Source organism: Phaenicophaeus curvirostris, chromosome 9, assembly GCF_032191515.1.
Source record: "Phaenicophaeus curvirostris isolate KB17595 chromosome 9, BPBGC_Pcur_1.0, whole genome shotgun sequence".
Lineage (NCBI taxonomy): Eukaryota > Metazoa > Chordata > Aves > Cuculiformes > Cuculidae > Phaenicophaeus > Phaenicophaeus curvirostris.
The window spans coordinates 12,115,646-12,130,654 of NC_091400.1; the positions used below are offsets into that span (position 1 = coordinate 12,115,646).

Below are 15,009 nucleotides of genomic sequence, written 5' to 3' on the forward strand. Positions count from 1 at the left end.
ATGGTGCAGTGGAGCCAGCAATTTTGATAGAAAGCAACTGTCTCAATTGAGTGTCTCTCAGTTACCTTCACGTTGCATTCAGCAACGGCCACAGTTCTGGTGCGTTATGTTCAGAGAGATTCCCACCAAGTCATATTTGAACAGGGCTACCAGGTCTTGTTTTGTTTTATTGGAGTACGCCAAACTTGTAAGAAATTCGTGGCTCCTCAAGGAGGCTTGCCTCAATAGTTGGAACCAAATCATGAAGCTCTTTTCTTATTTTGCTGGAGACAACCCAATTTGTTTCAAGATCCCACTGCCTTCCCCAGACTTGCCAAGGAATCTCCCCATAAAAGAAAAATACCGAGATTCCTCAGCAAGAATTGAAAGGTATCTTTGGATAGGAGCTCATTTGCTTTGTACAATGAGAGGATTGTGAAACTTATAGCAGCATAAATATTTCCTTCCGGCAGTGGACAATGTTGCTCTTGAGATATTATCTTTCTGCAAAACCAAGGAAGTTGCAAAAATCTTGAACAGCAAATAAAAAATATTTTTATTTCAGATCATAGGACCATGAAGGTTTTGTTGTTCTGAAGAATGAGAAACCTATAGAGCCACTCCCCTTCAGAAAAAGAGACTATATAATCTGATGGTCCTTCCTATCAGCAGGATGGAGAGATGGGTACTGTTACAATTCTGACATGGCTGTTCTTGCTAGGTCCGGCAGTTCTGGAGGCCAAAACAGGTAAAAAGCTTAGACTTGCTCCAGGACACTTAAAAAAATTATAAAGACTGGCTGGGGTCCTCTCTGTTGGTTCCATGAATAGAAATCACATTGATGTTGGTATGTGTTTGGGGCTAACTATTAAAGGGAAGTTTGATGAAAGAGGTAGCCTGGTTTTGTTTTGCTCAAATTATGGACTAATCATCATAGTGAATAAGAATGATTTAAAAGGTTCATCGAAGCTCATTTTGCTGACACAGGGTAATGCTTGTCGTAGCACCTAGTACTGTTTTGATGCTTGTGTCTGCGACCGTGGCGGGAATGAGTTGTTCTTCCAGTTACAGAAATTTGAGCTAAGAATTCTGGAAGAATTTATTTTTTATTAAAAAAAAGTATATTTGTTCCAGAGGATGTGCACATGTAGATACGCTCTGTATTTAACATTGCTTGTATTATTTGATTCTGCTCAATCTTAAGTGCAATTTAATGATATGTAACAAGAATTTAGCTTTCATAATCTAGCACTGCAGATAAATGAGGGGCATCTGAAAGTAAAGAAAGGCATGAAATGATTTTTGTTCAACATTTTCGTCATTGGCTTCTTCCTTACCCCATTGCTTTCTGCCTGCTCAGTTGCTCCGGTGACTTCGAGGTAACCAGTTCAGCCTATACCCTATAATAATTGCAGATTTTGTTTCTAATTAGTTATTTAAGCATAATTACGATAATTTATATTGCCATCATCTGCCTCATCCAGCTTTCTTCATCTATCCTCTGCTTGCCTGGTGATACTCTTGCTGCTCCAGTCCTTCTCTCTGCTCTTGGCTTCATTCCCCAGCCCCTGCCTCTGTCTCCTGGGCCACAGAAAGTGCTGTAATTGTACAACCATAAGCTTTTGTATTTTTGACACCTTTAAAGTGGGAGGCAGGGTGCAACCTCTCTAATTACATGCCCCACTGGTGGTTATGCTCTCACAGTGATGACAGACCTTGAATGAAAGCAAATAAAATTGCTTTAGATCAGCTTTAATTTCCTAATCCTGCTCTGACCTTTTGCCAGGTTTGCTGTTCCACCTCTCCCAAACCCTATGAGTGGTTCAAAAAGGTCCAAACTGATCCTGGAAGAATCAGAGCAGATAAAAGTCAGGGGTACTCCTGCAGCCTCTCCCCTGAATTGGGAGTTTGGGGCATGCAAGGAGGGTCACATTTAGCTTGGACACTGCCTTGGCTGTTCTAGTCCAACAGAAAAGAAAGAGATGCAGTGAAGAAATCCTGGAACTGTTAACTGCTTAGATGTATTTTGCTTTGGATGACTTGTTCGGTCACTAAGAAGCTGAATGCATATTTGGCAGAAAAGCACACTCTAACAAAAGCAGCGTGCATGTTTTGCTTTCCAAAGTGTAAATATTGCAGGTCTTAAGTTACAACATTTATTTGCTCACTTGCACTTTGTGGTAAAGTCTTTAATAAATTTCTTCTCCGAACGTGCACCTCTAAAATCAGTATTTTTATACTGTTCACTGCAGAATGTCCAAATTATGGACAAGCTCACTCAAGCAGGAAAGCAGATAGGTTTTACCTCAGTGAATGCACTCTAGCATATCAGATGTATGTATGATAGGTTATTAAATATTCTTTATTTCAGACTCTGGTAGAATTTTACAGGCTTATAAATAAAGCTGTTGGATTCCTATCGGAATTTCCATAAACCTGTTGAGAGCATCATCCATTCTGTTGGAAACTTAGCAGAATTCTTCCATTGAAATTGGTCTTAAAAACTACAGGGTTTGGTTGTGAGCTGTGGACTCTGGGTCCTGAAAATTCTTTTAAAAATGTTAGAGGAAGAAGAGAAATTCTAGTTAAATTGCATAAATCAGAGAGAAAAATAAAGAACAGTTATTGTTTCCTCTAAAATACTATAGAAATCCTGCAAAAAATATGTGCAGCTGATACTGAGTTCTGAGAGAGGGGAAGAAAGCAAGTGTATACCACCTCTGTCCTCACAGCCTTTTAATACTGGGCTACACAAGCACCTACTGGGAACGGTGGGGCAAGAGTGGAGAATAGATGACTTCTTCAGGTCACTTCCAGCTTAACTGTCTGACGGTGTTAGTGCTCAATCCCCTCTCTCCCAAAGGTATCTTTCTCCAGCTGGTGAACGGAAGGCACAGATGCGAAGGTCGCGTTGAGCTCTATTATAGAGGACAGCCGGGGACGGTGTGCGATGACTTCTGGGACATTGATGATGCCCAGGTTGTGTGCAGGCAGCTGGGCTGTGGCGAGGCCGTTGCAGCTCCGGGAAGCGCTTACTTTGGCCAAGGCTCAGGTGACATCCTGCTGGACAACGTGAAGTGCACCGGAGATGAGCTTTCCTTGTTGCATTGTAATCATGCTGGGTGGAATATACACAACTGTTACCACTACGAAGATGCTGGTGTTGTCTGCTCAGGTGCCGTCACATTTTTCTTTTCTTAAGGTTGAGAGTTGAACTAGATGACTTTCACAGTCCCTTCCAACCCAGAATATTCTGTGATTCTATGACAAATACTTTTGCCATAAATTGCACTCTGTATGTGTGTGCCAGCATGGGGACATGCAGACATTCTCCTTCTGAGAGAACATTTCATTATTTCAAGACGTGTGATAGAAGGTTTACCATGTATAGAATCATAGAATCATAGAATCACCAGGTTGGAAGAGACCCACCGGATCATCGAGTCCAACCATTCCTATCAAACACTAAACCATGCCCCTTAGCACCTCGTCCACCCATGCCTTAAACACCTCCAGGGAAGGTGACTCAACCACCTCCCCGGGCAGCCTCTTCCAGTGCCCAATGACCCTTTCTGTGAAAAATTTTTTCCTAATGTTCAGCCTAAATCTCCCCTGGCGGAGCTTGAGGCCATTGCCTCTTGTCCTGTCCCCTGTCACTTGGGAGAAGAGGCCAGCACCCTCCTCTCTACAACCTCCTTTCAGGTAGTTATAGAGAGCAATGAGGTCTCCCCTCAGCCTCCTCTTCTCCAGGCTAAACAACCCCAGCTCTCTCAGCCGCTCCTCATAAAGCCTGTTCACCAGCTTTGTTGCTCTTCTCTGGACTCACCCCAGAGCCTCAACATCCTTCTATCAGATATCAGATATATATATATCTTCTATCATATATCAGATATATGTCTAATCTTTCTGCTTTATTGTGAAGAATCCTTTCTCTATGGAAGATCACACCTCCTCTGAAAAGACCTGTTCTCAGAGAGCAGAGTCTGATCTTCCTATAATATTGTCTTTTCTCTCTGCTGATCCTGCAGAGCCAGTACAGACTCAGGTTTCTCTCCCTGGGCAGCACACAAAATGTGCTTGCTCATTCCATGCAAAGCAATTAAAAACCCCAAGTATCAGATGTGCATTGCAATACGCAGAACTGATATTCTGTCTAATCACCCAGCAGTCACAAAGGGGAAACAAGTCAGAGTTAGAGGCAAAGATGTGTCTGACAGGCAGAGTTCATCAGGGAGGAATGGGGTTAGGTGAAACTCACCATAAACCTTAATGTGTCCATTAAATCAGTAATAATTCCACCATCACAACCCAAACTGCCATAGCTGACAACTCACTTTGCATTGCTCATGTGTTTTTCATACTTAGGGCCCTTCATTCTCTTTTCCTTTACCAATATGCATACATTTTTTAGTACTCTGCCACCCTGCAGTTTTTTTATTCCTCTTATTTTTCAAGAAAAGGCAGTGCATTTGTTTTCACCTGCACCAACAGCAAAGCAGCACGAGCTGCAACGTGGCTGGTAACCCATTGTTGAGGTGTTTTATGCATACGGCAGTCTCCACATTTCCTCAAAGGGGAAGCGCCCAGACAGCTGAATTCATGCTGGAAGGAAATGCCAGCGACTTCAGTGTTTGCGTTTAGAAGAGAACAGCAAAGCTCACTGCAATACCTCTGTTACTATATGTGTGAAGTGCTCAGCGCCTTATTTAAACGTCATTTATTTCTTGCTTTTGCAGACACAGTGGCTGCGACAGAATGGCCGTATCTAACAGGTAATTCATGCTGGCCTGATCCACTCCTCACCTTGTACCAAGCACCACCCCAAACCCTGCCAGGGCTGCTCCTGGGGATCACCTGAGCCTCTGCAGAAGGGTGACTGTGGTGGCAATGCTGCCTTGTGGCTGGCAACAACCCTATCGTTCTAGCTGCACGGCAAGAGCCTGTGCCGTGGTGTCCTGTGGCTGGGAGCAGGTGCCATGTCCGGGCCTTTCCCTGCTGTCACCATCTGGAAATACCACTTTAAAGAAAAACTTGCAATTGGCTGTCACCATAACTCCATTCTATCTGCTGGCTCCAGTCAAGATAGAGTATGTTTTGACAATAATTCATCATGATTTCACTTTATTCTTGAAGAACTGGACTTGTAGCTAAATTAGAGTAGTACTCTCTGCACAAGCATAGCCCTCATGCGGGTGATGTTTTTCTTCCATGTTTACAGGAAGTACCTTTGAAACACCGATGACCTCCACAGTTCCACCAACCTCAACACTGGAGACAACCTCTTTAGTGGACGCTGCCTCCACAGAGGAGACAGCTGCCGCAGTACCAACAACCTCTCTAGCAGAAACAACCTCCGCACCACCAATGACCTTCCAAACAGAGATGTTCTCCACACCACTAACAACCTCCCAAGCAATGTTCTTCACACCACGAATGACCCCCCAAGCAGAGATGTTCTCCACACCACCAACAATCGTGCTAGCAGAGACAATTTCCCCAGAACCAACGACCTCCACAGCAGAGACGTCCACCATGGCGGAGTCAACAGCTACAGTGCAAACAACTCCCATTTTCCTAGTGGAGATGACCACAAAAGCACGCATGGTTGACACAGCAGAGGAGAGCACACCAGGTAACTCTGACCACGGCCACTCACTGAACTCCTCAGTGCCCCTGATCTCCCTTCCCAGACTGGACTGCACTGGAGGGAGTCTCCCATTCCTGGGACAATCCAGCAGGGCTATTCCTGGCATCAAAGTTCACAGCAAGGATGCAAGCAGAGCATAAAGAAGAGGTGGTAATCTGGGGGGTAAGGTCTGAGGTCAAAACCTCTGTGTGCTGGTAAAAGACACTCTTGGGGGTGGGCTTTCCTATCACTGCAGCTGGAGTGCACTGTGAAAGGGGAATATTCTACTTTTGACCTTCCAGCTCCTGCACAGGTAGGACTGTAGCTACCACCTGGATGTGTTCTGGGATTTGGAATTTGGCTGGAAAAGAGAGAGCTGATGCATCAAATGGTTTGTAATGCAAGTTAGGCCTCCATGGGCATGTGGTTGCTGCCCAGGGAGCAGAGGGCACAGAGATGTCACGAGGTCATTTCCATTGAGTGGAAGACCTCCACATGATGTAAGGGCCACAGGATATGGGCTCTTTCAAGACGAGCTGCTTCGAGTGCATGGTATGATCTCACTCTGTTTGGAACCTTTCTTGTTGACACCAAATTATTCCTTGCATCCACAGCTACAGAACGCACCACTGACTGGCCATCTTCAAAAGGTAATTGATGCACACCTGACCAGCCTTGGCCTTGCAGCAGCCACGCAGCTCTGTGCTGCAGGGACACACTTGGGGACCATGGCTGCGGGTCTGGGGATCCCTGACCCAGTGCCCGTCTCCCCCAGGCACCTGCCTGTGGGCTTCCCCACACACAATCCCACACTTGATGCTGATGTTGGATGGGGGATGGAAGCAATGGCCATGGCGCCCCAGCTCGTGGGCACTGTGGCCATATCATGACCCGGCTGGGGAGATGGGGACTGTGGGTCTGGATCTCCTGGATGTGGTCTGGGATTTGGGATTTGGCCTGGAAACCCTCCCTGGAAAATGAGCTGGGTGTGGGGAAAAGAGCAGGATTGGGGCATCTCGGCTTGCAGAGGATGAGCAGGGCTGGGGACACTTGAGGCTGGTGTTGAACCGGGCATGGCAGCAACAAGCACGACACACTCTCCACTATTGGTGCTCCAGGCGTGATTTACCATGCCCACATCGATTTTGATTTCCATTCACATATCCCTAATCCTGTCTGTGTCCATGTCCCTGTCCCAATCCATACCCATCGATCCCCACGAGCTGCTTCACGTACTCTCTGTTCACTCTCTCTTTCTCTTTCCTTTCAGCTCCAGAGAAAACCCTTCCTGACGAATGGCCCACCTCAAATGGTAATCCTTGCCCCTCGCACTTTCCCACGTTTGATGCTGGTGTTTTGATGGGGAATGGCAGCAATGGGAATTGCGCTTTCTGCCCATATTGGTGCTCCAGCCTTCCTTTTCTATGTCAACATGCATTTTCATTTCCGTTGATGTGTCCCTGTCTATGTCCATGTCCCTGTCCACCCAACATCCATCCATCCCCACGAGGTGCTGCATGTGCTCTCTGTTCACTCTCTCTCTCTTGTTCCTTGCAGCTCCAGAGCCAACCCGTCCTGATGAATGGCCCATCTCAACCGGTAATTCCTTCCCCTCACACAGTCCCACGCTTGATGCTGGTGTTCGATGGGGGATGGCAGCAATGAGCGTTGCACTTTCTGCCCACATTGGTGCTCCGGTCTTGCTTTTCCATGTCCACATCTGCTTTGACTTTCATTCACATGGCCATGTCTGTGCCAATGTCCCTGTCTGTGCTGATGCCCTTGTCCGTGTCTTCCTTCCTGTCCAAGTCCCTCTATGTGTCTCTGTCTGTGTCCCTGTCCCTGCCCATGTCCATGTTGGATGGGGCAAGGCAGGTTAGAGCTCCACTCCCTCTTCCTCTATCAGTGCTCCAGCCTTGACTTTCCACATCCACAGCTATTTTGATTTCCATTCCCATGTCCATGTCTGTGTCCTTTCCAAGTTTCTCTCCCTGTCCCTACCCATGTCTATCCATCCAAAGAAGTTGCTGCATGTGCTCTCTCTGTTCACTACCTCTCTTTCTCTCTCGTTGCTTGTAGATCCAGAGCCAAACCTTCCTGCTCAACGGCCCATCCCAACTGGTAATTGTTTCCCTCAATCCATCCCCAGCCGGGCCCCGATCTCGTGGCCAAGCCCTGGTCCCTCGAGGGCAGCAGCGCCCCAGCTCGAGGGCACTGGGGAGAAATCCCAACCTGGATGGGGAGGTGAGGACCGCGGGTGTGGGGCTGGGGGTCCCCTGACCGAGTGCCCATCTCCCCCAGGCACCCGCCTGCGGCTCTCGGGCGGGAGGAACGGCTGCGAGGGCCGCGTGGAGCTGTACGACGGCAGCAGCTGGGGAACGGTGTGCGACGACTTCTGGGACCTGAGCAACGCGCGGGTGGTGTGCAGGCAGCTGGGCTGTGGCCAGCCCACGGCCGCCCCGGACAGCGCACACTTCGGCCCCGGCACTGGGAGCATCTTCCTGGACGATGTGCGGTGCCGCGGGGACGAGCCCTCCCTCCAGATGTGCCAGCACAGGGGCTGGGGCGTGCACAACTGCATGCACTTTGAGGATGCCAGCGTCATCTGTGCAGGCACGAGGGCAGCAGAGGACACCGGATCTCCTGCAGGTACCACCGGGCTGGGTTTGGTGTCCTCCCTCAGCACAGCCAGGCTGGAGGTGCCATTCTGGGTCTTTTGCTGCGCGGTGGTGGTAGCTCGGCTCATGCCAAAGCCCCCTTGAGCTCCGTGAGGCCCAAGCGGGCTGTCGACGCTCCCAGGTTAGGGGCTGGGTGTGTGGAAAAGGGAAGGATTGGAGCATCTCATCTTGAAGAGGATGGCCAGTGCTGGGGACACTTGAGGCTAGTGTTGGATGGGGGATGGCAGGAACAAGCACTCTTCCCTATTTGTGCTCCAGGCTTGTTTTTCCATGTCCACATCCATTTTGATTTCCATTCACGTGTCCCTGTCCTCACCCACATCCATCCATGCCCACGAGCTGCTGCATGTGTTCTCTGTTCACTCTCTCTCTCTCGTTCTTTGCAGCTCCAGAGACGACCCTTCCTGACGAACGGCCCATCTCCAACGGTAATTCTCTCCCCCCACACCATCCCACACTAGATTTTAGTGTTGGGTGGGGGATGGTAGCAATGACCAGGGTGCCCCAGCGCTTTGGCACCACGGCCAAATCATGACCTGGCTGGGGAAGTGGGGACTGTGGGTCTGTATCTCCTGGATATGCTCTGGGATTTGGCCTGGAAAAGCCCCCTGGAAAAGGATCTAGGTGTGGGGAAAAGGGCAGGATTAGGGCATCTCAGCTTGCAGAGTATGAGCGGTGGTGGGCCCACTTGAGGCTGGTGTTGGATGGGGAATGTAGGAACTATCACTCATCCCCATTTGTGATCCAGGCTTGTTTTTCCGTGTCCACATCCGTTTGGATTTCCGTTAACGTGCCCCTGTCACATCCATTTTGATTTCTGTTGACGTGTCCCTGTCTATGTCCATGTCCCTGTCCACCCAACATCCATCCATCCCCACGAGGTGCTGCATGTGCTCTCTGTTCACTCTCTCTCTCTTGTTCCTTGCAGCTCCAGAGCCAACCCGTCCTGATGAATGGCCCATCTCAACCGGTAATTCCTTCCCCTCACACAGTCCCACGCTTGATGCTGGTGTTCGATGGGGGATGGCAGCAATGAGCGTTGCACTTTCTGCCCACATTGGTGCTCCGGTCTTGCTTTTCCATGTCCACATCTGCTTTGACTTTCATTCACATGGCCATGTCTGTGCCAATGTCCCTGTCTGTGCTGATGCCCTTGTCCGTGTCTTCCTTCCTGTCCAAGTCCCTCTATGTGTCTCTGTCTGTGTCCCTGTCCCTGCCCATGTCCATGTTGGATGGGGCAAGGCAGGTTAGAGCTCCACTCCCTCTTCCTCTATCAGTGCTCCAGCCTTGACTTTCCACATCCACAGCTATTTTGATTTCCATTCCCATGTCCATGTCTGTGTCCTTTCCAAGTTTCTCTCCCTGTCCCTACCCATGTCTATCCATCCAAAGAAGTTGCTGCATGTGCTCTCTCTGTTCACTACCTCTCTTTCTCTCTCGTTGCTTGTAGATCCAGAGCCAAACCTTCCTGCTCAACGGCCCATCCCAACTGGTAATTGTTTCCCTCAATCCATCCCCAGCCGGGCCCCGATCTCGTGGCCAAGCCCTGGTCCCTCGAGGGCAGCAGCGCCCCAGCTCGAGGGCACTGGGGAGAAATCCCAACCTGGATGGGGAGGTGAGGACCGCGGGTGTGGGGCTGGGGGTCCCCTGACCGAGTGCCCATCTCCCCCAGGCACCCGCCTGCGGCTCTCGGGCGGGAGGAACGGCTGCGAGGGCCGCGTGGAGCTGTACGACGGCAGCAGCTGGGGAACGGTGTGCGACGACTTCTGGGACCTGAGCAACGCGCGGGTGGTGTGCAGGCAGCTGGGCTGTGGCCAGCCCACGGCCGCCCCGGACAGCGCACACTTCGGCCCCGGCACTGGGAGCATCTTCCTGGACGATGTGCGGTGCCGCGGGGACGAGCCCTCCCTCCAGATGTGCCAGCACAGGGGCTGGGGCGTGCACAACTGCATGCACTTTGAGGATGCCAGCGTCATCTGTGCAGGCACGAGGGCAGCAGAGGACACCGGATCTCCTGCAGGTACCACCGGGCTGGGTTTGGTGTCCTCCCTCAGCACAGCCAGGCTGGAGGTGCCATTCTGGGTCTTTTGCTGCGCGGTGGTGGTAGCTCGGCTCATGCCAAAGCCCCCTTGAGCTCCGTGAGGCCCAAGCGGGCTGTCGACGCTCCCAGGTTAGGGGCTGGGTGTGTGGAAAAGGGAAGGATTGGAGCATCTCATCTTGAAGAGGATGGCCAGTGCTGGGGACACTTGAGGCTAGTGTTGGATGGGGGATGGCAGGAACAAGCACTCTTCCCTATTTGTGCTCCAGGCTTGTTTTTCCATGTCCACATCCATTTTGATTTCCATTCACGTGTCCCTGTCCTCACCCACATCCATCCATGCCCACGAGCTGCTGCATGTGTTCTCTGTTCACTCTCTCTCTCTCGTTCTTTGCAGCTCCAGAGACGACCCTTCCTGACGAACGGCCCATCTCCAACGGTAATTCTCTCCCCCCACACCATCCCACACTAGATTTTAGTGTTGGGTGGGGGATGGTAGCAATGACCAGGGTGCCCCAGCGCTTTGGCACCACGGCCAAATCATGACCTGGCTGGGGAAGTGGGGACTGTGGGTCTGTATCTCCTGGATATGCTCTGGGATTTGGCCTGGAAAAGCCCCCTGGAAAAGGATCTAGGTGTGGGGAAAAGGGCAGGATTAGGGCATCTCAGCTTGCAGAGTATGAGCAGTGGTGGGTCCACTTGAGGCTGGTGTTGGATGGGGAATGTAGGAGCTATCACTCATCCCCATTTGTGATCCAGGCTTGTTTTTCCGTGTCCACATCCGTTTGGATTTCCGTTAACGTGCCCCTGTCACTTCCATTTTGATTTCTGTTGACGTGTCCCTGTCTATGTCCATGTCCCTGTCCACCCAACATCCATCCATCCCCACGAGGTGCTGCATGTGCTCTCTGTTCACTCTCTCTCTCTTGTTCCTTGCAGCTCCAGAGCCAACCCGTCCTGATGAATGGCCCATCTCAACCGGTAATTCCTTCCCCTCACACAGTCCCACGCTTGATGCTGGTGTTCGATGGGGGATGGCAGAAATGAGCGTTGCATTTTCTGCCCACATTGGTGCTCCGGTCTTGCTTTTCCATGTCCACATCTGCTTTGACTTTCATTCACATGGCCATGTCTGTGCCAATGTCCCTGTCTGTGCTGATGCCCTTGTCCGTGTCTTCCTTCCTGTCCAAGTCCCTCTATGTGTCTCTGTCTGTGTCCCTGTCCCTGCCCATGTCCATGTTGGATGGGGCAAGGCAGGTTAGAGCTCCACTCCCTCTTCCTCTATCAGTGCTCCAGCCTTGACTTTCCACATCCACAGCTATTTTGATTTCCATTCCCATGTCCATGTCTGTGTCCTTTCCAAGTTTCTCTCCCTGTCCCTACCCATGTCTATCCATCCAAAGAAGTTGCTGCATGTGCTCTCTCTGTTCACTACCTCTCTTTCTCTCTCGTTGCTTGTAGATCCAGAGCCAAACCTTCCTGCTCAACGGCCCATCCCAACTGGTAATTGTTTCCCTCAATCCATCCCCAGCCGGGCCCCGATCTCGTGGCCAAGCCCTGGTCCCTCGAGGGCAGCAGCGCCCCAGCTCGAGGGCACTGGGGAGAAATCCCAACCTGGATGGGGAGGTGAGGACCGCGGGTGTGGGGCTGGGGGTCCCCTGACCGAGTGCCCATCTCCCCCAGGCACCCGCCTGCGGCTCTCGGGCGGGAGGAACGGCTGCGAGGGCCGCGTGGAGCTGTACGACGGCAGCAGCTGGGGAACGGTGTGCGACGACTTCTGGGACCTGAGCAACGCGCGGGTGGTGTGCAGGCAGCTGGGCTGTGGCCAGCCCACGGCCGCCCCGGACAGCGCACACTTCGGCCCCGGCACTGGGAGCATCTTCCTGGACGATGTGCGGTGCCGCGGGGACGAGCCCTCCCTCCAGATGTGCCAGCACAGGGGCTGGGGCGTGCACAACTGCATGCACTTTGAGGATGCCAGCGTCATCTGTGCAGGCACGAGGGCAGCAGAGGACACCGGATCTCCTGCAGGTACCACCGGGCTGGGTTTGGTGTCCTCCCTCAGCACAGCCAGGCTGGAGGTGCCATTCTGGGTCTTTTGCTGCGCGGTGGTGGTAGCTCGGCTCATGCCAAAGCCCCCTTGAGCTCCGTGAGGCCCAAGCGGGCTGTCGACGCTCCCAGGTTAGGGGCTGGGTGTGTGGAAAAGGGAAGGATTGGAGCATCTCATCTTGAAGAGGATGGCCAGTGCTGGGGACACTTGAGGCTAGTGTTGGATGGGGGATGGCAGGAACAAGCACTCTTCCCTATTTGTGCTCCAGGCTTGTTTTTCCATGTCCACATCCATTTTGATTTCCATTCACGTGTCCCTGTCCTCACCCACATCCATCCATGCCCACGAGCTGCTGCATGTGTTCTCTGTTCACTCTCTCTCTCTCGTTCTTTGCAGCTCCAGAGACGACCCTTCCTGACGAACGGCCCATCTCCAACGGTAATTCTCTCCCCCCACACCATCCCACACTAGATTTTAGTGTTGGGTGGGGGATGGTAGCAATGACCAGGGTGCCCCAGCGCTTTGGCACCACGGCCAAATCATGACCTGGCTGGGGAAGTGGGGACTGTGGGTCTGTATCTCCTGGATATGCTCTGGGATTTGGCCTGGAAAAGCCCCCTGGAAAAGGATCTAGGTGTGGGGAAAAGGGCAGGATTAGGGCATCTCAGCTTGCAGAGTATGAGCGGTGGTGGGCCCACTTGAGGCTGGTGTTGGATGGGGAATGTAGGAACTATCACTCATCCCCATTTGTGATCCAGGCTTGTTTTTCCGTGTCCACATCCGTTTGGATTTCCGTTAACGTGCCCCTGTCACATCCATTTTGATTTCTGTTGACGTGTCCCTGTCTATGTCCATGTCCCTGTCCACCCAACATCCATCCATCCCCACGAGGTGCTGCATGTGCTCTCTGTTCACTCTCTCTCTCTTGTTCCTTGCAGCTCCAGAGCCAACCCGTCCTGATGAATGGCCCATCTCAACCGGTAATTCCTTCCCCTCACACAGTCCCACGCTTGATGCTGGTGTTCGATGGGGGATGGCAGCAATGAGCGTTGCACTTTCTGCCCACATTGGTGCTCCGGTCTTGCTTTTCCATGTCCACATCTGCTTTGACTTTCATTCACATGGCCATGTCTGTGCCAATGTCCCTGTCTGTGCTGATGCCCTTGTCCGTGTCTTCCTTCCTGTCCAAGTCCCTCTATGTGTCTCTGTCTGTGTCCCTGTCCCTGCCCATGTCCATGTTGGATGGGGCAAGGCAGGTTAGAGCTCCACTCCCTCTTCCTCTATCAGTGCTCCAGCCTTGACTTTCCACATCCACAGCTATTTTGATTTCCATTCCCATGTCCATGTCTGTGTCCTTTCCAAGTTTCTCTCCCTGTCCCTACCCATGTCTATCCATCCAAAGAAGTTGCTGCATGTGCTCTCTCTGTTCACTACCTCTCTTTCTCTCTCGTTGCTTGTAGATCCAGAGCCAAACCTTCCTGCTCAACGGCCCATCCCAACTGGTAATTGTTTCCCTCAATCCATCCCCAGCCGGGCCCCGATCTCGTGGCCAAGCCCTGGTCCCTCGAGGGCAGCAGCGCCCCAGCTCGAGGGCACTGGGGAGAAATCCCAACCTGGATGGGGAGGTGAGGACCGCGGGTGTGGGGCTGGGGGTCCCCTGACCGAGTGCCCATCTCCCCCAGGCACCCGCCTGCGGCTCTCGGGCGGGAGGAACGGCTGCGAGGGCCGCGTGGAGCTGTACGACGGCAGCAGCTGGGGAACGGTGTGCGACGACTTCTGGGACCTGAGCAACGCGCGGGTGGTGTGCAGGCAGCTGGGCTGTGGCCAGCCCACGGCCGCCCCGGACAGCGCACACTTCGGCCCCGGCACTGGGAGCATCTTCCTGGACGATGTGCGGTGCCGCGGGGACGAGCCCTCCCTCCAGACGTGCCAGCACAGGGGCTGGGGCGTGCACAACTGCATGCACTTTGAGGATGCCAGCGTCATCTGTGCAGGCACGAGGGCAGCAGAGGACACCGGATCTCCTGCAGGTACCACCGGGCTGGGTTTGGTGTCCTCCCTCAGCACAGCCAGGCTGGAGGTGCCATTCTGGGTCTTTTGCTGCGCGGTGGTGGTAGCTCGGCTCATGCCAAAGCCCCCTTGAGCTCCGTGAGGCCCAAGCGGGCTGTCGACGCTCCCAGGTTAGGGGCTGGGTGTGTGGAAAAGGGAAGGATTGGAGCATCTCATCTTGAAGAGGATGGCCAGTGCTGGGGACACTTGAGGCTAGTGTTGGATGGGGGATGGCAGGAACAAGCACTCTTCCCTATTTGTGCTCCAGGCTTGTTTTTCCATGTCCACATCCATTTTGATTTCCATTCACGTGTCCCTGTCCTCACCCACATCCATCCATGCCCACGAGCTGCTGCATGTGTTCTCTGTTCACTCTCTCTCTCTCGTTCTTTGCAGCTCCAGAGACGACCCTTCCTGACGAACGGCCCATCTCCAACGGTAATTCTCTCCCCCCACACCATCCCACACTAGATTTTAGTGTTGGGTGGGGGATGGTAGCAATGACCAGGGTGCCCCAGCGCTTTGGCACCACGGCCAAATCATGACCTGGCTGGGGAAGTGGGGACTGTGGGTCTGTATCTCCTGGATA

The 15,009-nt window shown here is 52.2% G+C and overlaps 1 protein-coding gene across 1 annotated transcript in view; it reads left to right on the forward strand.

Moving 5' to 3' along the window:
* DMBT1 (deleted in malignant brain tumors 1) overlaps positions 1-15,009 on the forward strand; it is a 65,096-nt gene that overhangs the window by 20,024 nt on the left and 30,063 nt on the right. Inside the window, exons 9-28 of the mRNA XM_069864137.1 lie at positions 652-727; positions 2,843-3,154; positions 5,198-5,611; positions 6,876-6,917; positions 7,163-7,204; positions 7,685-7,726; positions 7,907-8,254; positions 8,670-8,711; positions 9,212-9,253; positions 9,734-9,775; positions 9,956-10,303; positions 10,719-10,760; positions 11,261-11,302; positions 11,783-11,824; positions 12,005-12,352; positions 12,768-12,809; positions 13,310-13,351; positions 13,832-13,873; positions 14,054-14,401; positions 14,817-14,858. Of these exons, the coding sequence (XP_069720238.1) occupies positions 652-727; positions 2,843-3,154; positions 5,198-5,611; positions 6,876-6,917; positions 7,163-7,204; positions 7,685-7,726; positions 7,907-8,254; positions 8,670-8,711; positions 9,212-9,253; positions 9,734-9,775; positions 9,956-10,303; positions 10,719-10,760; positions 11,261-11,302; positions 11,783-11,824; positions 12,005-12,352; positions 12,768-12,809; positions 13,310-13,351; positions 13,832-13,873; positions 14,054-14,401; positions 14,817-14,858 (2,740 nt within the window). The remainder of the gene's footprint in view (positions 1-651; positions 728-2,842; positions 3,155-5,197; positions 5,612-6,875; positions 6,918-7,162; positions 7,205-7,684; positions 7,727-7,906; positions 8,255-8,669; positions 8,712-9,211; positions 9,254-9,733; positions 9,776-9,955; positions 10,304-10,718; positions 10,761-11,260; positions 11,303-11,782; positions 11,825-12,004; positions 12,353-12,767; positions 12,810-13,309; positions 13,352-13,831; positions 13,874-14,053; positions 14,402-14,816; positions 14,859-15,009) is intronic.